General features: G+C 32.3%; 2 protein-coding genes across 3 annotated transcripts; one reads left to right on the top strand and one right to left on the bottom strand.

The window, feature by feature from the left end:
* Positions 1 to 2672: 2672 nt before the first annotated feature.
* Positions 2673 to 10807, top strand: LOC132941561 (facilitated trehalose transporter Tret1-like). Of its 2 annotated transcripts, none has more exons than XM_061009666.1 (3): positions 2673 to 2827; positions 7808 to 7896; positions 9308 to 10807. In XM_061009666.1, exons 2-3 carry the CDS (start codon positions 7851 to 7853, stop codon positions 10660 to 10662), a joined length of 1401 nt encoding a protein of 466 aa, XP_060865649.1. In that variant the 5' UTR covers positions 2673 to 2827; positions 7808 to 7850; the 3' UTR covers positions 10663 to 10807. The 2 variants fall into 2 exon arrangements, with proteins under 2 accessions (XP_060865649.1, XP_060865650.1); XM_061009667.1 differs by having other exon boundaries at positions 2697 to 3334.
* A 6040-nt stretch (positions 10808 to 16847) lies between these two features.
* LOC132941393 (uncharacterized) lies at positions 16848 to 18304 on the bottom strand. The gene is made up of 2 exons (XM_061009429.1): positions 18088 to 18304; positions 16848 to 17775 (listed from the first exon to the last, which is right to left on the bottom strand). Exons 1-2 carry the CDS (start codon positions 18158 to 18160, stop codon positions 17447 to 17449), a joined length of 402 nt encoding a protein of 133 aa, XP_060865412.1. The 5' UTR covers positions 18161 to 18304; the 3' UTR covers positions 16848 to 17446.
* Between the last annotated feature and the right edge of the window lie 3875 nt (positions 18305 to 22179).

Here is a 22179-nt window from a genome sequence, read left to right as displayed (position 1 = left end):
TTACATCAGGTACTTGTGTTACCAATTCCTTAAAATTAAATTTAATGATAATATATGAAATACGACAAATACGTATTGTGATGTTTGATCGCTATATCGGTTTGACTATTTGTGATAAACACTTATGATGGTACCTATGCACCTAATAGTAATGGTACTTTTTTTCCGTCGAATTATTAGATTAATAAATATCAATAATTAAACTCATTGTTTTTATATTTTTACGATGTATTTATTACCATGGATGGAGATATCACACCTGAGTGGTTGGGGCGGCCAGTGTTTGACTTAGTTAAGTACTTTTTTATCTAGATAAAGATAACAGATAACTAAATTCAAATATTTCTAGATATAGATTAAAGATAAATACATTTTTATCTAAATAAAAAAGGATGTTTTTTTTAAATACCTACTATAAAGTCTAACTTTTGAGAGTACAGCTTAGAGCTTAGATACTACTTTGGACTTCAATAGTATATAAACACCGGCTATATGTTTAAATTAATGTTCGCATTGAACATTATTATTAATCAATAACTAAGGTATAACTGAAAAAACATTTTCAAAATAAGGTATACATATCAAGAAAAAAACTATTTAAAAAAAATAAATTGACAATAAAAAGTGTATTTCATTTTTTTTGTATAGAGATGAATTTTCTAGATAAATGAATTTTTTATCTTAGATAACTATTTAGATAAAATATATTTAATTATTTTCTAGATAAGTCTCAATACTGGGTGGGGGTATAACAAACCAGTACTATTTTGAAATAACAACAAAAAACCGAAAACAACGTATTCATGTACCATGTTGAAGTCGGATCTCCGCATTTGGCCGAACACAGCTGCCATCCGCAGCAAATAATGCAAATAACGATATTTTATCTACCTAATAAAGATTTGTGTTTCTCCAAATTGCTTAATAATTATATATTTTTCTCTAGTTTGTTCTATTTTAGGATATGGTCTTGTCATTTAGAATACCTGTCAATCTTGCTCAACAATGGTGAAATCGCAATTTATTGGTTGAAATTAGTTTCAAAGATTATTAAAAAAAATAAATTACTTTGTTATCAATAAAATAAAAAGTAAGTACGATAGCCGATAGATAATTCCTGATTCCATCAAAATGTTTAAATTGTTTCAATGAATGGAAATCAATTTCAAAAAAATAGAACGCACAGTCTACTTAATGCATGTAATCTTAACTTTTGTCTCTTAAGCATTGATGATTATCATTTATCAGCAAGTGTACAATTTAAATTTCGATTTTCATAATTCATATAGATTATCAAAAACCAAATACCTTAGGTATGACATCAAAACTCAAAAGTACGTACAGCCACGGGGGATGGTTATTTAATAATATACCTAATATAATATACACAGTGACGTATTTTCAAATTTTTGTGTGTGTGGGGGGGGGGGGGGGTCTAAATATTTTTTTTGTATATTATCAACTTTTTTTTGTGTAGGTAAAACATTTATACTACATTTGAAAAATGTAATTGAAAAGCGTCTGAATATTGGGTTGCTTTTTAGAAGTCACTCTGTACCTACGTAACAAGATATTTATGACTTTTTAACCTTTTTTTTTCTGGGGGGGTCGAGACCCGGCCCCCTCCCCGTAAATACGTCACTGTATATACATATAGTATATGCATACAATGTTTGAACTTTGAATTGAGGGCGTCGTGCGTTTGGCAGAATTACCTCTTTACCCACAAAATAAAAGTAATGTGTTTGGGAGAGTTTCTTATAATGTGTTTGAGCGAGTATGATACAATATAAAAGATAAAATTGTAAGTTTGTAAAGATTAAGATAATAATAATATATAAAATCTATTGGGAATTTTATATCAATCTAAATATGGCACATAATTTCAATTTATAATTACACACACTTACATAATTGCTTACATATTATTATTTTAATTTTAATAATATTTTAACTTGATTTTCAATAATTTCAATTTTAATCACGCACACAAAAAAAAACAATCCATCTGATAAAACACAGCATCCCAGGATATTAAAAAAAGATCGCCCAAACACATTACAATGTTTTAAGAACACTCGCCCAAACGCATTATGCTAAATTGCCCAAACACATTGCATTTTTTAAAAATTCTAACGAACTCAAACCGCCTTTGAATTGAATCTGTAATTTTACTACGGACCTTGGCCCAGGGGGCTTCCCCCTATATACGCTACTGAGTCTACATGATATACTAATTGTATTGTGTATTATAAAAAACGCTTTTTTTTTCGAAATTGTATATTATGTTGACAAAAAAAACAAAATGAGCTGTTGCGGCGTCCTCATCATATCACACACGATCCGAAACACATTTTCACAATGTCAAGTGCGTATACATAGCAATAATTGACTATTATTAATAGTCAATAATGTGTATTATTATAATATTGTTATAAGTACTTTGTTAGTGCCTCACGACGAAATCGATCAAGTGTGAAATATATATTATAATTATACTAATATAATAATAATAATAATGATAGCAGCATTATAATAATATATTAAGTGTGGTAAAAAGGTACCTATACCGCATTAATGGATTATTAGCTTAGTAATTATTGTTGACTTAGCGGCTGGCGGTATCTACGTAGGTATGCCTCCTATTCGTAAACTGCTCTCAATATATTATAAGTACTTAATATATTATACTCGTATATTATATTTCACGGCACGGCGATCATAGAGTATCATACCATATAGTCTATTCAGAATTAGAGCACACCAGATTTACTTAGCAACACCGGTTTTGACCGTGGCCGCCTGGTGTCGTCTTATTCTGAATAGAGTACGTATATAGTATCATTATTTTCACCCGAATAGTATATTTTATATCTTTATGTTTACATTGTTATATTGTTAAATTAATTTTTGTATATGTTTTAAAAATCGAAACTAGTTCAGTGTAATCATAGTCGAAAGCTGGAACTCAGCCATACGAATAATATTATTAAGCTTCAATTCACATGTATAATATTATATATAAATATAATAATATGTGCACCCGTGCAACATACGTATACCAATGGGGAAACAAAATAATACTTTAACGTTTTATTTCTCGTTCATAGACGTTTTACTATTTTTTTTTTTTTTTTAATAAAACGGCTCTATATGAAAATGAGTGTTCAGCCGACACGTTTTTACAAGCTTGGTATAGGCTGCTAACTAAATCGACAGGTTTAAGTGAATAATAATTATTATCGTCAAAATACCGATCATCGTTCTATGTGTATTAAATATTTAAACAATTCGTAAAAAAAACCAGTTTGGATATGATGACAAGAAATAAGACGTGAGTATTTACCAAATACATTAATAATTCTAAAGATGAATATTTTGTGTACAATCCTATAAAAACTGATTTTTTTTTAATCTATTTTAATAATTTAAACCAACATTGAGGTGTTTAAAAGCGGTGATTTTTCATGTTTGATGCCTTTTTTTACTGACATACGCACAATACATGAGCGTATTGAGGATTTGAACATATTTAAACATGATTGATAGCGATAAAAGCGATAGAAATTTTTAGAAAAAAATTTGAATTTGTTGTCAACTTTACTTGAGATTGATTCTACCGAATCTTCGATTTTATTCTAAAAAAAAGTATAAGTATTTATTAAAAAAGTAGAAATAAAAAAATGTATTATACTTCATTATTTGGAGAAGTTAAAATTAAAAATGAATGAAAGTTTACCTCATGAAGAGTATTCAACAATTTAAAACCAGTTTTCAGAATAATATTCTTATTGCTTCACTAGATCAATAATTGGTACGTTAGAATGAAGACGCTTCTATAATTTCCTATATTGCTCGTGTGTGAGACAAAGACGAAAGATCACCACTTCCGTTCCCCTTATGTGGCTTATGTATTATAATATGACAAATATTTTTTAACTATATTTTCTATTTCATTCAAATTTTTTTTAATTAAAAACACCTTCACACTCCCATTAAATATTAATTTCAAAACGAAATGGTATACGTCATTATATGCATATTAGGATCCTTGCAAAATTATAATAACATATAACTTACAATATAGTATCTAGCTATTATAGCCGTCCTACGAAAAACGCCGTAAATCGAAAAAAAAGAAATGAGATAATACTGTATTACGTTTAATATTATAGTTTTACATGTTTTTCCTAAACAAAAATGCAGTAACTATGATTATTTAATATACAGAATTTTATGTTCATAAGAAAACAATATTGCCGCAATAGTAATAAAATGTAATCGGTGCTTAGCAAAAACGTCGTAACCACAGTTTGCTTAGAAAGATTTCCATAAGTTTTGTTTAAAATACGGCGTTTTTACTTAGCACTTCCGCATAATCTATACTTGCGGCGTTGATGTTTAGGAAACCGGTTGCCATTATAGCCCGTATCTTATATATTATATAATTTTAAATCACTGATAATGTTTGGAAATTTTGACGTCATTATACATCGGACCCATATTATTTTTCGTTCAGTTATCGATGTACCTCGTCGCGAATATTTTACGCTCAGTTTTAATTTTTGCAGTAATCAGAATTACAGCATTTTTGCCAAGTAAAAAATTCTGAATAATTAATAGCTTATACTTAGTATAAATATAAAAACAATGATATCTTGGTGAAAGAAAAATTTTAAATTAAATTGAATGGTTCCATTGCATTCATTAGGTATATTTCCATAAGAAATCATGTATTTTACTTTGATAAATATTATATTTATGAAAATAAAACTACCAAAAACTACAAAACATAAAGTGTCATTTTTCTCAAAATGGCATGGGAGGAAATTATGGCGTTTTTTCTTAGGACGGCAGTAATACTATACGCGTAGGTATATTTGATAATATTTAAATAATAAATAATTATTTATTTAATGATTAATCAATTACCTATAATATTGTCGTATTGATCGTCGATTGTTTTTCTAAAAATAAAAATAAAAGTTTTTGAAGGAAAAATCAATGAAATAGCTACTGATGAATACTTCTTATTCGATGAATGTCGGGTAGCTGGTATCAGATAGGTGTATCTACTACCATTAAATAAGTATAGGTAGATTATGTAGACGCTATTACCATTGTTGTAAAAAGGTATTATACAACATCATTTTAAAAACAAACAATCTTAACACTCGAAATAACGAATTATTTTATATAAAACCCTACACTCAAAATTATATGTCTTGTACACCTATAAAAATTTTATTGTCTAGTGGAAATTCAGTAAATAATTTAGATTATTTTTCTTCTATCACTTAATATCCTTATACTTATTATTATAAACTTTTATATTTTATATTTTATCTTTATTTTTCTTTATTGTATAATTAATTTAACTTTTAATATTTTAGATTCTGAGTGAAACGATGAATGTATTGATTTTACAATGATGTGTGTTTTTTTTTTATTTTTTTTTTTTTTATTTTTTTATTTTTGTGTCTGTGTACACGATAAGTAGTCGAAATAATGCTTCGATTTTCGACTTCAGTATCTTGTTCGATGGGAAAGTGAATATCGTTGGTGCATTGGGGAGGTCAAAATTTTAATTTCCCAGTAGTTTTCAAAAGCGATGTGAAAAACAAAAGAAAAATTAAGGAAAAACGGGAATTTTTACGCAAAATCGATTTTTAACAAAATCGATTTTGGTTATTGGTGTAACTCTAAAACAAATGACCGTAGATGCATGAAATTTTCACTGGTTGTTTATATTAGCATTTTCTATACACCATAAAATTTTCCAAATATTTTGACTCTTTTTGAGCTGTTTACAGCCATTGTCAGTTTTCAATTTTTTTAGTTTTTTTTTCTATAAATATCAATAAAATTTTATCTATTGAGTAAAAAAGCTTGAAAATTTAATAGAAGGCTCCTAGTTTATTGTTTCAAAGGCAGATGAAAAAAATTAAAAATCCTTAGTCACAGTTTTTAATTATAAGCATTTAAAGTTCAAATTTTGACAAAATACGGAAAAATCACGAAAAATAGCAAATTATTTTGATGAGAATTCATAAAAATTTTTCTTTTTAAATCTAAGATTTGAAAATGTAATATAAGATTACTCATAAGTTTGTCTACCTTTATCAAAAAAAAAATGTCTAGAAGAAACTTAAATTAAATTTTTATGAGCGTATGAAATTTATATTTTTACAACATTTGATATTTACTCGATTTCTCATGTAACGATTTTTTTATTTTATTGTAATTAAAAAACGAATGACTGTAGATACTTGAAAATTTCACTGAATGTTTATATTAGCATTTTCTATACACCATACAATTTTGAAAATATTTTGACTCTATTTGAGCTGTTTACGGACATTGTCAGTTTTCAATTTTTTTAGTTTTTTTTTACTTAAATATCAATAAATTTTTATTTGTTGGATAAAAAAGCGTGAAAATTTAATATTAGACTCCTGATATATCGTTTTAATAGCAGTTGAAAAATATTAAAAATACATTTGCACAATTTTTTTTTATAAGCATTTAAAGTTCAAATTTTGACAACATTTATCAAATTTATAATTTATTAATTATTTTGTGGTTAAAAATTTATAAAATGTTTAACTTTTATGGCTAAGGATTGAAAATTTAAAACAAGGCTCCACGTTAATAGGTTATATATAAATTACTTTATTCACAATAATATCATCAAATATACTTGGTAATATCATAGGGTGACTGACCGTTTTCGCTCAGAATCGTTTTTCTTATACAATGATATTATATCATTGAATTCAAATTTAACACCATCCATTACAGTGACCCACTTGTAACCTACCGTACAGCAGAGCGACATCCACTTATCCACCTTTTTTTTTTTTAATCTAAATTATACACTATGTATTATGTAAATTACACTAACGTCCGTTAAATAAATAAATAAATAAATACTAAATAAGTTTTGATGTAGAAACTGTTGGAGGTGACAAAAAAACATTTAGATACAAATATTTAAAAATGGAATTTAAATAATTTTTAAATGGATAGTTACTTTTAGTTTTAGTTGAATAAAGTGTGTTTTATCAGATAAGCCAAAAATCCATACACGTTGTTACAAATGCAAACACTTAAGTTATATTATATAATGTACCTATATTATAATACAATAATTAATGCAATATAATATAAATATACGCAAGTACCTAAATAAATGTAATGAATGAAAAATATTTTAATGGGTACCATTGCACATATACCCATGGATGCCAATGAGACACGAGTAGATAACTTTAATATAATATAATATAATATATTGTATAATATGTATTGTGTTAAATTTGAATTGATATGATAAATCAACGCTGCGTAACTATTGTAATAATATTATTTGATAAAATATTACTAACTGTTATTACTTATTAGCATTCCGACGAGAATAACTTATTCACATACAATAATCTACCTATATTATACAAATTGAGCCAATTTCATTGTTTTAAACAAGTTTCTTTGAAAAATTAAGAAATAATCAAATATTGTACGATGTCTTGCAGACGCGTTAGACAAACGAGAGTGCAGTTTTTGACATTAAATCTGTCTACAATTTATATTTTATAATATTTTATAACCTATTGATATTGTACGTGTGGCTGAGGAAAACATGATAATAAAAATTGTAGTGAATTTTACAGTTGAAGTCGATTAAACGCAATCCTATTGCACAATATCTATCACTCTATACAATAAAATGATTTATTGCTATATGCAATAAATCATATAATAAATGAGCTATAAAAACCTATTTTTTACGCTTGTTTGCTTATAGATAAAATCAAACTTTGGTGCAGATTAACAAAAAACAAAGCAAAATGTCCAAGGAGGGTGTGTACAGGCAAATCTATGTCACTATAGTCGGTAAGTTTCAATTGTAAAATATATTAGATTATTGAAATTTAACCTTTATATGTTATCCGAATCAGATAATCCGTTATATTATACTCTATTTGCATCGTAATCTATATAAAATAAAGCTTCACTACCAATAATTTTATTACATTTTATGATTCTATTAGTATCTACGTAAACGTTTACAGTAATAATAATAAATACAAAATAGTTAAAAGTGGTAAATCGGATTGGATAAATTACTCATTAACTCGAGGTTCGAGCACAAAATCACGTGTTACTTAATATAATATTATATAATATAGTTATCCAGTATCTTCGTACACCACATTTGCCTCATGGAAATACTTAACAATTGTTCACATAGTATACAAATTTTAATGACACTAATTGACTGATATAAGTAATATCATTAGTTATTAAGAGTGATCGAACGTTTGCTGCAGAAATATGAATACCTTAGTACCCTTACACACACAACGTGCACACGTCACTTAAAACAATTTTTTTTTATCGTCAATCAGGCTATATCATAAGTTCAAGGAATTTTGTAACATTAATAAGAACACATAATATTATCATCATTTACCTAATAATTATTGTTTCTCTACGATTATCCAGTATCCTGTTCTTAAAATTAAAAACTCCAAATTTGATAAATACTGTCAAATATTAGGGGTTAGACTGCTCAAAGTCACCATTACAATACGGTAGTTGGTTCACAATATAAATATGATTACTCTGCAAACTTATATAAGTTATAATACGGTAACAACCAAACGATGATATTATTTTTCTACTATAGGTACTGTCTAATCCATGACAATTTAAATGCCTGTGGATTTACCCTGTTTTAAATACTAAAAAATGTGAGGTTTTAGCTAAATAGAAACAGATCTAAAATAAATATACCTATCCAATTGTAATAACTGTTTTATTTAAGAATAAAAATTAGGCTTTGAGGTGCATATGACTCAGGTATAGGATATTACCTTTTTTTTTTTTCTTGTTATCAACGACGCTGCCGGGACTGCTTGCGCATTACTTCGACAGCGTCGCCATCGTTTATTATGCACTAAAAATAATGAATAATTACAAACATGAATACATTATTATCAAATATTATATTCTTTGTTGAGCCGCCGAGCCGGTTTCTCGGGCCGACCAGAGTCTGCCACCCTTGACATCGCGTTCCAGATTGCCCCTTTGTCAGCGGTCCTCCTTCATAACCTGTCCGCTAGGCTTCATCCGACTGTCTGGCCCTCTCTTCCTCTTCATATAGGATATTACCTACCTGGGCACCAAATTTCAGAATCATGAGTTCGATTGACATTGCTGTGGATCACACACACATACACATTGCATTTTATTAAATAGATTATATTTTGATAATGATGACCATATGTGAACGTTCTCGCAGCGACCATGTCGATATTCATCAGCGGCATGTGGCTGGGGTGGCCAGGCTCGGTGGTGGAGAAGTTCGTCAAGCACGAGACGGACTTCAACGCGACCATGAACGAGCTGTCGTGGATCGTGGCCACGATGGACCTGGGTAACGTGATCAGCCCGCTTCTGGCCGGCCAACTGATGGACTGGATGGGCCGGAAGCCTAGCATCGTGGTGCTAGGGCCGCTGTTCATCGTCTCGTGGGCGCTGACCCTGTTCGTGCCCACCGCCTGGGCGCTGTACACGGCCCGTCTGCTGGCTGGCATGGGCAAGGGTATGTCGTACACGGTGGTGCCCGTGTACCTGGGTGAGATAGCGTCGCCCGCCATACGCGGAGCATTGGGAAGCGTGTTCTGCCTTCAGTTGCACTTTGGCTTGCTGACGGAGGCGATTATCGGTCCGTTGGTGTCGTACCGCACGCTGAACGTCGTGTCCGCCGTCGTGCCAGTTCTGTTTTTCGTCGCTGCCGTCTGGCTACCCGAGTCACCGTACTATCTGTTGAAGCGCGGCCGCCGGCCACAGGCAGCCGTGAGCCTGCAGTGGTTCCGGGGCGGCGGTGACGTGGGCCACGAACTTGACCTGATGGAGGTGACCGTGCGCAAGGAGATGGAGAACCGTTCCACGTTCCAGGAGCTGTTTGCCAGCCGGAAAGACATGCGGGCGCTGGCCATCGTGGTGGCCGCGTGCACCACACAGCGGGCGGGTGGCATCAGCTGCATATTAGCCTACTCGGCGCTCATACTGCCGAGCAATGGGCCGCTGTTGAACAAACACGAGTCGGTCATGCTGTTCGCCGTCACTATGGCTGCAGTCAACTTAGTGGCCGTCGCGCTCGTGGACAGGGTGGGCCGGAAACCGCTGTTGCTCTTCTCCGAGGCGGGCATGGCTATGGTCACGCTGACATTCGCAGTGTTCTTTTACTGTTCCCGGGGCGACGGCAGTGACTGGGCCACCCGCGAACTTGCGTGGCTCCCGTACCTCTGCCACTGGTCGTTTGCCGTCATGTTCGGGGCCGGCGTGGGGTTCGTGCCGGTCGTGTTCCTCGGCGAGATGTTTCCTGTCAACATCCGGTCGCACTGCTCGGCCATCGCTTCCATCACGCTGGCGTTCTGCTCGTTTGTCACCAACAAGATGTTCCTGTTCGTGTCCAATCGCTATGGGTTCTATGCCATGTTCTCGCTGTTCACTGTCGTCAATTTTGCCGGCGCGTTCTACACGTACAAGTACGCAATCGAGACGAAGGGCAAGACGTTACAGGAGATCCAAGAGCAGCTGCAGGACACTGTTGGACATCGTCGAGAGAAGACCAACCAAAACGATGATTAAAATTGTAGGTACTAAATAACAATTGAATCCAACAATTGATCTGTTGTAAACTTTTAAAACTGTTAATAATAATTTTATTTAATTAAAAAAAAAAATTATAATTTCAGTTTATAAAATAAATCAGCCTTATTTTATTTCTTTAACATCCGGCATCTATAATAATAAATATTTTTTATACCTAAATATAAAACAATGAATTTATTTGTTGATGTAATATTAAAAAAAAATTTTAATTTAAAAATGAAATACCTAATAATAAATACATCGTATAATTATAAAATAATGATATAATGTTAAAAAATGCATAAAAATGCTTTCCGTGATACAATTGAAAATTATTTTCACAATTTTTTGTCATTTCAATAATATTTTTGGACTGAAGAAATTTAATTCTGGCTTTTATTGTATTAACTTAAAACTTATTTTAATGATAATATTTGAAACACGAACAAATACGTACTGAGATGTTTGATCGGTATATTGGTTTGATTATTAATTGTGATAAACACCTCTGGTCTGCACCTAATAGTAATGGTACTTTTTTCCGTCGAATTTTTAGATTAATAAATATCAATATATAAACCCATTATTTTATATTTATACGATGTATTTATTACTATTGATTGAGATAACACATCTGAGTGGCGAGGCTACAACAAACCAGTACCATTTTGAAATTACAACAAAAAACCGAAATCAACGTGTCCATATTATGTACCGTGCCGAAGTCGGACTTGGCCGAACACAGCTGCCATCCGCTTCCGGAATAAAATCGTCGGTTTGACATCAATTTTGAGCCATTCCAACCCCAAACCTCCAAAGGCGATGTTTGTTTAAGACGAGCTTAAGCAAAAAAAAATATACCTGTAAATAACAAGTTTGCTATACGCGTATACTGTCATAATTTAGGATTCCTATATGTACCTAGTATAGATTTATAATGAATAAAAGTTTTTGTCATATGCTATTTAATTGGTTTTTATTGTATAGCTATTATATTATTGATATAGTAAAATTAATTTACACGGATTTTGTAATATTATTGTGTTTATATGTAACTAATGGAAAAATTTTACGAGGAGACTTTTTTTGACCAAAAAACAAATACATTCTATGGTTTATCGAAAAAAACCAAAAACAGTGAGAAATCATGTGAACAACGATATTTTATCTTCCTAATAAAGATTTGTGTTTCTCCAAATTGCTTAATAATTATATATTTTTCCCTAGTTTGTTCTATTTTAGGATACGGTCTTGTCATTTAGAATACCTGTCAATCTTCCTCAACAATGGTGAAATCGCAATTTATCGGTTGAAATTAGTTTCAAAGATTATTTAAAAAAATAAATTACTTTGTTATCAATAAAATAAAAAGTAAGTACGATAGCCGATAGATAATTCCTGATTCCACCAAAATTTTCAAATTGTTTCAATAAATGGAAATCAATTTCAAAAAAATAGAACGCACAGTCTACTTAATGTATGTAATCTCATTTTTTGTCTCTTAAGCATTGATGAGTATCATTTATCAGCAAGTGTACAATTTAAATTTCGATTTTCATAATTAATATAGATTATTAAAAAACAAATCCCTTAGGTAAGACATCAAAACTCAAAAGTACGTACCCGCCTCGGGGTATGGTTATTTAATAATATAAAATATAATACATATAGAAATATACATACTGCAATGTTTGAACTTTGAATTATTGAACCTGTAATTTTACTACGGACCTTGGCCCGGGGGGCTTCCCCCTACATACGCTACTGAGTCTATATATGATATAATTATATTGTGTATTATAAAAAACACTTTCAAAATCGTATATTATGTTGACAAAAAAAAAAAAATAAGCTGTTGCGGCGTCCTCACGATCCGCAACACATTTTCACAAAGTCAAGTGCGTATACTTAGAAATAATTGACTAAATTATTAAAATAGTCAATAATGTGTATTATTTTAATTGTTATAGGTACTTTGTTAGTGCGTCATGACGAAATTGATCAAGTGTGAAATAAATATTATAATATTATACTAATTTAATAATGATGTTGCGTCGTGTATTTATTCAAATAATTAAATGTGCTAATGGGTTACTATTACTAAAATAAATCAATACAATTTGATTGATAAATAATGTGGAATGGACTGTATTAAAAAATATCACACTTCTCAACATAAGTGAATAAAATAAATAATAATTATTATTATTTAGGGATGTAGGCGCCCATCCACTATATAATATAAAAACCGATTACTCCTTGTTCGAAAAAATTAAATATAATAATTATTCGCCACAAAGGCAATAGTACAAAATATTGATATCATATGGCAAATAAATATGTTTACAAATAATAATGGTAATAGCATAGATAAAATAAAAACCGCATATCAATATTATGATACCGCGTTACCGGTTGCCGCTGACCGCTCGACTGTCCATACTCCATACGACCATAAACATCTAACTGCCCGTTCGAATCCCGCGATCCACGATGTTGATCGATGGCTGAACCACATTAATTATGCATGTAACACGACGTCTCCTCGTCCAGATGACACCTCGTACATACAGACCCGAATGTCCGACGCACGTTCGGCGTCCGGTTGGATTGCACCCGCTCGCGCTCACGAAAATATGCCACCGATGGAAAATGCACTCTCGTATTGATATTCCGTAATACCAATATGAATTATCGAATGGGGCTAAGCAACGCGTAAATATATTACGTGCTCCAGCAATAACAAAACGGAGGGTTCGGAAACGACTAGCATCACACGACTTCGACGACCAATTAATTGATCACAGTCCGCGTACCCCGGTGGTAGGCCTCTGTTTGCGGCGGCCGGACGGGAAGCCGATTTGCACTATACTATGGGTCTTCTAGACGTTTCTATGCCTTATCGGCGTAGACCTGCGACAAAAATAAATATTGTAGCCGCCGGAGTCGGCACCGAACATTCTCCCGCCTTTGAAAGCAGTAGGCTTTCAAACCTACTTGTCCTGGTCTTCATGCGTTTAATAACTAATTTAAACTATAACATTATAGACACGAACATCAGATAAATCATCCACGATCGTGGGTATAAGACAAATAATAATACAAAATAAAATACATAGTGGTGGATAATAGACAAGGATATGAGACGTCCATACGCACCAGTACAAAGTGAGCATGCTGACTATGCAGGCAGCTTGGTAACCTTGACAACCGGTCGCTTGAAAAGACCGTCAGTTGTTCGAATGGTTACGAAGTAGATGACTTTGTCTGGACCTGGATAAACTTCCATAATACGTCCGAGTTGTCATGACATCGGTGGATGATTGGGTGTATGAATTGCTACTAAATCTCCTACAGTCAGGTTATCCGCTTTTTTGAACCACTTTTCCGTCCCTGCAGAGTTTGTAAAAATACTCATTGCTCCAACGACTACAAATTGATTGGAGAGCCTGACGAATCAGTTCCCATCGTCTTAACCGCTTGGTGGCGACATCTATGACATTTTCTTCGAGAATAACTGAGACCAATTAGATTCAAATTTAAAATTTAATAATTATTTTGTATTAAAAATTTATAAAATGTTCACCTTTTATAGCTAAGGATTGAAAATTTAAAACAAGGTTCCACGTAAATAGGTAAGTATATAAATTACTTTATTCACAATAATATCATCAAATATACTTAGTAATATCATAGGCTGACTGACCGTTTTCGCTCAGAATCATTATTCTTATGCAATGATAATTCGATTATATTATTATGTTTGATGATAATATTATTTTCTTATGGTGTTTTAGTTAAGAATATTAATATTTACAAATCTTGTATCTTATACCTGTCATTGACTCGATGCATGCCGAGGTTAAAAGAACTTTAAAGGGTGGACCCATATATGAGCCATCTCAATGGGTTTCATTAATAAAATGTGCAAAACAAAACTGGAAAACCTTACATTGTACATGAAATACGACTTAAATAACTTAAACGACTCGCATTAGATGTTGGACAAAATTTAAAGAAAAATCCTAATGGTGAAAATGTTTTATGGAATTCAATAAAAATGATTAGAGTCCAACGTGCTAAAACAAGCTATGTTGATATACATTTTAATATTATCGACACCAGAAAAAAATACAGAAAACCATTAAATTGTAATGACTTAAAATTATGTTGTTTGCAAAATGCAACAAAAATGACTCCACAGACATTTTTAGCATTATGTAACTCACATGCGATTTCCAAAAACCATTGAGCATTTTATCAACAATTAGAAGTGTATTCAAAAAAATTCAAAAAGAATTGTTGATACTGATACTGAAACCTAAATACCTAGTTTAAGTTTCTGCAAAAATATTTACTAAGATAATTTTAATAAAATAATCATACTTAGGTATAACTTAGTTTTAAGGTATTTTTATGATATTGCAATAATGTAAAATTAGATCTCCTAAGAGCTAAATAGTATTGGTGGTAATGACAAGTTGTCAAAAGTTTTATTTTCATTTGTCAAAAAAAAAAAATAGTATTTTTTTAGTTTATTTTATTTTGTTACTAACTTTTAAGTAACAAGTATGTACTTACAGAAGTTTTTTAAGTTGTTTTTATTAAATAAAAGTTTTGTTTGGTTTATTTTCTTTGTAATGAGTGTTATAACTAATAACATAAGTATTAAGTTTCAATTCAAAAGTACAACATTTTAACATACTGCCTTATTTTAAAAAAAATGTTCAATTCAAAACTGCTACATGTGATTAGATCTTATTAAAATAATTCATATATTTATATAATATTAGCAACAATGGAAACATTAATTAAAGCCCTATGTGAATACCAAAAATTGTATTCCTAGCTAATTTATTAAATATTTTATAGTTGACCAAACATTCATTGATTTTTCAAATCGCTATCCTGAAAAAAATTGTTTTTTGAGTTGTTGCAGTCTTGAACTGTATAGACGAATTATTATATCATTGAATTCAAATTTAACACCATCCATTACAGTGACCCACTTGTAACCTACTGAATAACAGAGTGACATCCACTTATCCACTTTTTTAATTTTGTATTAAGCTTTCTCGGAAACTAATAGAAATAGCTTATTAAAAAGCTTATATCCTATAACTTATGGGTTGCTAAAAATGTGGGGAATTTTATTCAAATGATTAAATAGTGTTTCTGTATTTTTTTTTTTTTTAGAATTGACTTTATTTGAAAAATTACGATCTATACAGTTTGTACAATAAGTAAAATTATTAATTTACAACAGTTGACAATGACTATTCACATGAGGAGGGAAATTACACATTTGCGACACCTCTTACATTTATAAGTTTTAACTTAAGTTATCAAATCTCGGCACCATTTTCTCTTGAACATGTTATTACAAGGTATTATTTATATAATAATGATACAATTAACAGAAAATAATAATGATGTTATTGTGGAATGAAAAATAACGGGAGATAAGATATTATATAAATATAAATTTTAATTATTAATTTAATTTTAATGTGAATTGTCTGGTCGATAAGATAAGACTATGGAATGCTATTAGTTGTGAGTGCTTTTAGGACTGACGAAAGAAAGATAAGGGGAGTTATTAGTGAGTTTAAATTAGAAATAATACTTGAGAGAGTGTCGGTGATTTTGAGTTCCGCGTGTAAATTTTGAGGATTTTTGGTGGCTTCAGCGTAAGATTTGGTTTTTTGATAGAAATCAGATCCTTTGGCTGGATTGACGGTTTTTTTGTAGGCAGCTTTGTAGACTGGGCATCCTTTAAAGTTTTCGGTGTGGTCTTTAGCGCATAGGGCGCATTTGGCTGGACTATTTTGGTCCTTGGTGCACTCGATTGTCAGGTGGTTTTCACCACATTTGACGCATCGAGCTTTATGGCTGCAATAATTCTTTGTATGTCCATAGTCTTGGCAATTATGGCATTGCGGTGGGCCACGTCTTTTTTTGATTGGTTTTTCGATTTTCACTATTGTGTCGAGAAGAGATGTAATATCATGGATATCATTGTTATTTTCTTGCTGGCAGATATCCACGAAGAATACTGGGAGTGGGCAGTTGTTCCTATTTTTGGCATTGTAAATACTCTTGACTGAATGTCCCAGTTCAGTAAGAGCAGAAGTAATATCGGTGTGTAAGATGGAATAATGTAAATTTTTGATGACGACTCTGTATGTGACTCTGTATTTTTAAAATATCGATTATATTCGTTGCTTTTAGGAATCATCTTATAGTGGTACTGAATTATATTTCAAATAACTTATCTATCCATATCGATATCGTTATTCGTTAATTTTTATAGTAATTTAAAATAGTAAATTGGACACAAGGTGGTAAAATATCAGTTTTTAAACCTTTTGAAACACTTACGGACTGACATGTCAATTACCAGCAGGGTAGGTAGTTAAATAAGCTTGTATTTTCGAAAACACCCTGCAGAGTAAATATGAGCGTCAGTTTTGGTGCTATACGCACTACTATTATATAGGTAGTAGGTACTTGTAGTAACAGGTATTGACATTTATTTTAAAATTACGTTTGTATAATTTACTATTACAGTAGAACCTCGATTATCCGAACTAATTGGGACCGCACCTAGTTCGGATACGCAAAAGTTCGGATATTGGAAATTTAGAAAAAAAATTTAGAATTACATATTATGTATTAATTGTTTATTATTGTTATTAATATTTTATTAGAACTACATACATACATTACATTATCAGAAACATTGTCATACATTATAAGAAAAACATTACATTTATTTTATTTACATAATATGTATTATATTTTTTTTACAATGAGCTGCAACGCGCTTTTCTACAGCCAAGTCTCGCAAACGTATAAGGAGAAGTAATTGTGTTGGACAACATTCGGACTGTTTTTGAAACCACTCAAGACCAGTTTCAAATGCAGCAAATGCTTCAGCAGATGTTGGTCCTTTTGACGTATTCATACTTTCATCACTACTGCTGTCGTCACTTACTTCATTTTGCAACGAAGAAATGATTTCATCGCTAACTAATATTTGATATCCTAGATCATTTACATCAGTTGTTAACCAATAAACAGCGTCATCATAATTACAGTCATTAAATCCTGGAATTTCATTAAATAAATCAACAAAATCATCAAGATTATTTAGATCAGTTTCTTCTTCGGCTTCTAACTCCATAGAAGCAACCCACAACTTCTTCCAAGCATTTCGTAAATTTTCCTCAGTCAAATTATCCCAGGCATCTGCTGCCATGTAACAGCAGTGTTATAAAATTCAATAATTTTGAAAATACAACAACACTCTCTTCAGTGCCTTCATTTAATAAAAGTCTCCTCAACATTTGTTTTCCTTAATATCTGTAACTGTTGCTTTACCTATATTATAAAGACGGGCTAAAGATACGCTAGTCTCACCTTTGTCCAGTTTAGCAAGAATTTCTATTTTTTGTTCCATCGTAAGAACATGACGTTTACGTTTATTAGACATTTTAGATACACTTGACAATCGTAATATATTTGTACGTACGTATGTATAACGATGTGTGTGCGGTAGAGAGCCGAACTAAACTGACAAGTAAAACACGAGGACGTCGTTTAGATAAGCCCGTTGCGTTTTGGTTATCTACTAATGATTGACGCACGTAAAATACATACATAAACCGTACTAATAATAAACCAAAAACGATAGTTATGATAAATTCGATAAACCGGCCGACCGGCCGGATACGAGTTTTCATGTTCGGATACGCTAATTATAGTTCGGATAATAGAGGGTTCGTATAACGGAGGTTCGGATAATCGAGGTTCTACTGTATGTTAGTTGTTACGGATTGACTTGATCAAATTAGGCGGATCAAATATTGAAATATGTGGGCAATTAATTTTCTATATTTTCTATTATTTTAATATTTTCATAATATTCATACCAATAAATTATAAAAAGAAGTTTAGTAAAAGTCACATTACCATTTTATAAGTCTTTGAAATTTTGATGAAATTTAATATATATATAACCTCTTTTTTTCTTTTTGTCTGGTTGATCCTAACTGAATAATGCGTTGTTATGGTAGTATTATAATATACTGTTTGAACCATAATAATTATTTATATCATAAAAGTTTTCGTGTAAGAATTTAATATATTGTATGTATTACTGTTAAATAATCGAAGAATATTTTATAAAAAAGAATTTATTGTATTATAAACGTTACAAGACATGTCAAATATTGCCGTAGAAAAGAGTTGTATTATGTCGGAAGCCGAAATTTGCTCGCCGTCCGCTGAGAAACTGTTAATGGATAAAGTTTTCGCCGACTTGAGAAACTGGTCGGCAGACTTTGCTAAATTGGGATGTCAAGGTGATTTCGCAGGGCTGAAGAGTAGGAGGCGATGGAGGTCATTGCCAGACATATCGTCGGCATGTCGCGTTGATGTCGTATTGGTGGAGGCCACTATCCGTCGTGATCAACCGACACAAACCGAAATGGTCTTGAGTTACGCAGAAATAATTCAAAATGCGGAGGACGACGTATTGGTGCAGGACAGTATCCGTCGTGATCAATCGACGTTAACCGAGTCGGTCTTGAGTTATGCAGAAACAATTCAAAATACGGATGATGTCGTATTGATGCAGGCCACTATCCGTCGTGATCAACCGACGCAAACCGAAATGGTCTTGAGTTACGCAGAAATAATTCAAAATGCGGAGGACGACGTATTGGTGCAGGACAGTATCCGTCGTGATCAATCGGCGCAAACCGAAACGGTCGTCATCTACGCGGACATTATTGAAAATATATTTCGAGAACTTAATCCTAGATCAGTTTTGGGGAAATACATATCTACCCAAATAGCAAATAAATGCAAGCGTCCAACCATGTGGAAACGGACGAAGCGTTTCTTCGTCCGCTTGTTCACTCGCTAACTTCAACTTCAGCTGAACAAGTGGACAAAGAAACGCTTTGTCCGTTTCCACATAGATGGACGTTTGAGTTTATTCGCTGATTTGTGAGCTCTGTATTCCTCTATGGCTGTTCTGGTAGAATAGTGTTGCACCGTATTATGATTTTTTTTCTATATAACTATTATTATTTATTACCACATTTCGGTAGAAGAGCGTGGTTATCTGGGAGACTTCATATTTTTATAAATAATATATGAATTTGTTTTGTATTATTACTATTTTGCACTTTGTATTATAACTAATAACTATGTATTTGTTTTGTATTCACATAATAAATTATTAATTACATGTACCATTTTATGTTCATTGGTTTATTTTTCAATTATATAATAACTAGCTGAACAACCCGGCGTTGCCCGGGAAAAAAATTATGATTTATCAACTCATTTTGGGTGTAATTCGCTCTGCATATGTATGGAAGCAAAATCATATTGTATTTTAATTTTTAGCCATCCCGCGTGGCGTTAGCGCGTTACTCGTGAGTTTTGCTTATGGTAATGCAAACAGTATAATATACATTTATCAGATATTATCTGTACCTTAAAGGCTAATGGGTCCAAGTCCATTATTGTAACTTCTCAGGAGAGCCAAAAAACCGTTTTTCAACTATTTTTATTTCACTTAAATGGCTGGTGTAAATTCAATTTAATGATTATACCAACGAGGTTTGTTTTAAATTATATAGACTATAATATTCTCAATAAGATGAATATTTTTTCTTTTAATTATAGCTTACCTATAGTTGTTTATTTTACGATTTAAATGAAATGTTTTGGACTTGGATCATTTTGCTTAATCACACAGTGGACTTGGTCTCTATTAATCCCCATGTTAATTTTGATTATTTTGAAAATATTATATCATTGACTGTTGTTAATTTATTGTAATATACGTAGGTAAAAATTATATTACCATGTTGAATAATTTACAACTTTTATGAATTTTATTAAGGACGTCCAATGTCCATACGACCATAACCTTGCAAACGTCTGTCTGCCCGTTCGGATCCCGCGATCCACGATGTTGGCCGATGACTAAACCACGTTAATTGTGCATGTGACACGACGTCTCCTCGTCCAGATGACACCTCGTACATACAGACCCGAATGTCCGACGCACGTTCGGCGTCCGATTGGATTTCACCCGCTCGCACTCACGATAATATACCACCGATGCAGGCAAATGCACTCTCGTATTGATATTCCGTAATATCAATATGAATCATCGAATGGCTAAGCAATGCGTAAATTTATTACGTGCCTCCGCAATAACAAAACGGAGAGTTCGACGACTAATTAATTGATCACAGTCTGCGTACCCCGGTGGTCGGACGGGAAGCCGGTTTGCAGTATACACGGCGGCGGGGGTGGGGGGGTCTTCTATACTCGTACCCGTGAACGCGACCAAATTCGTCCGATATCGCGCATTGTCTCCACTATAAAATAAACCTCCCCGAACGCTGGCCGCCGTCAACTCTGGGCTCTGGCCGCCGCCACCGTCGCTGACACATTAGCCGTTAGTCGCTCGTAGCGAGTGGTGGAATTTACGGCGGCGACTAGGTGGTAGAGTGCGAGAAATTTGAGTGCGATCGTACGAAACCGCTGAGCTCCGCGTCATTTTGGATGCGCGAACGAGAACCGTTCTCTGGCGGGCACGAGTATAGACGTCTCCATGCCTTATCCGGCGTAGACCTGCGACAAAAATAAATACTGTCGCCGCCGGAGTCGGCACCGAACAAAATATGTAAAATACTAATAGTCATAGTAATAATAATAATTATAATTTACCAACATTATAATGTATTATTAGGTGTGATAAGAAGATACCTACCGCATTAATGGATTATTAGCTTACTAGCTTATAGTAATTATTGTTGACTTAGCGGCTGGCGGTATCTACGCGTATACTACTTCCTATTCGTAAATTGCTCTTAATATTATAAGTACCTTCTTATATACTCGTATATAAATTAAATTTTACTGTACAGCGGCCATAGAATCAGAATAAGAATACACCAGATTTACGTAGCGAAACCGGTTTTGACCGTGGCCGCCTGGTGTCGTCTTATTCTGAATAGAGAATTTTCACATCTATAATATTTATAAATATAATGATATGTGCAGCTGTGCAGCATACTTATACCTATAGGGAAACAAAATAATATGTTAACATTTTATTTCTCGTTCATAGACGTTTTACTAATTTTTTTTTTTAAATAAAACGTTTCTATATGAAAATGTGTGTTCTGCCGACACGTTTTTACAAGCTTGGTATAGGCTGAATATTAAATCGACAGGTTCAAGTGAATAATAATTATTATTGTTAAAATACCGATCATCGTTCTATGTGCATTAAATATTCAAACAATTCATAAAAAAAAAAACGGTTTGGATATGATTACAAGAAATAAGACGTGAGTATTGACGAAATAAATTAATTCTAAAGATGAATATTATGAAAAGTTATTATATTACAAATATGAAAGATCACCACTTCCGATCCCCTTAAGTACCATTTAATGAATTGGCCCTTATTTTATTGAT

This window comes from Metopolophium dirhodum, chromosome 3, assembly GCF_019925205.1.
Source record: "Metopolophium dirhodum isolate CAU chromosome 3, ASM1992520v1, whole genome shotgun sequence".
Classification (NCBI taxonomy): Eukaryota; Metazoa; Arthropoda; class Insecta; order Hemiptera; family Aphididae; genus Metopolophium; species Metopolophium dirhodum.
This window is presented reverse-complemented; position numbering and strand designations above follow the sequence as displayed.

Coding starts and splice junctions, on each gene's coding strand:
- LOC132941561 (XM_061009666.1), top strand. CDS start 7,851: ATGTCCAAGGAGGGTGTGTACAGGCAAATCTATGTCACTATAGTCG. Junction 7,897..9,307: donor AATCTATGTCACTATAGTCG/GTAAGTTTCAAT, acceptor ACGTTCTCGCAG/CGACCATGTCGATATTCATC.
- LOC132941393 (XM_061009429.1), bottom strand. CDS start 18,160: ATGTCTAATAAACGTAAACGTCATGTTCTTACGATGGAACAAAAAATA. Junction 17,776..18,087: donor TCTTGCTAAACTGGACAAAG/GTGAGACTAGCG, acceptor ATGAAATTCCAG/GATTTAATGACTGTAATTAT.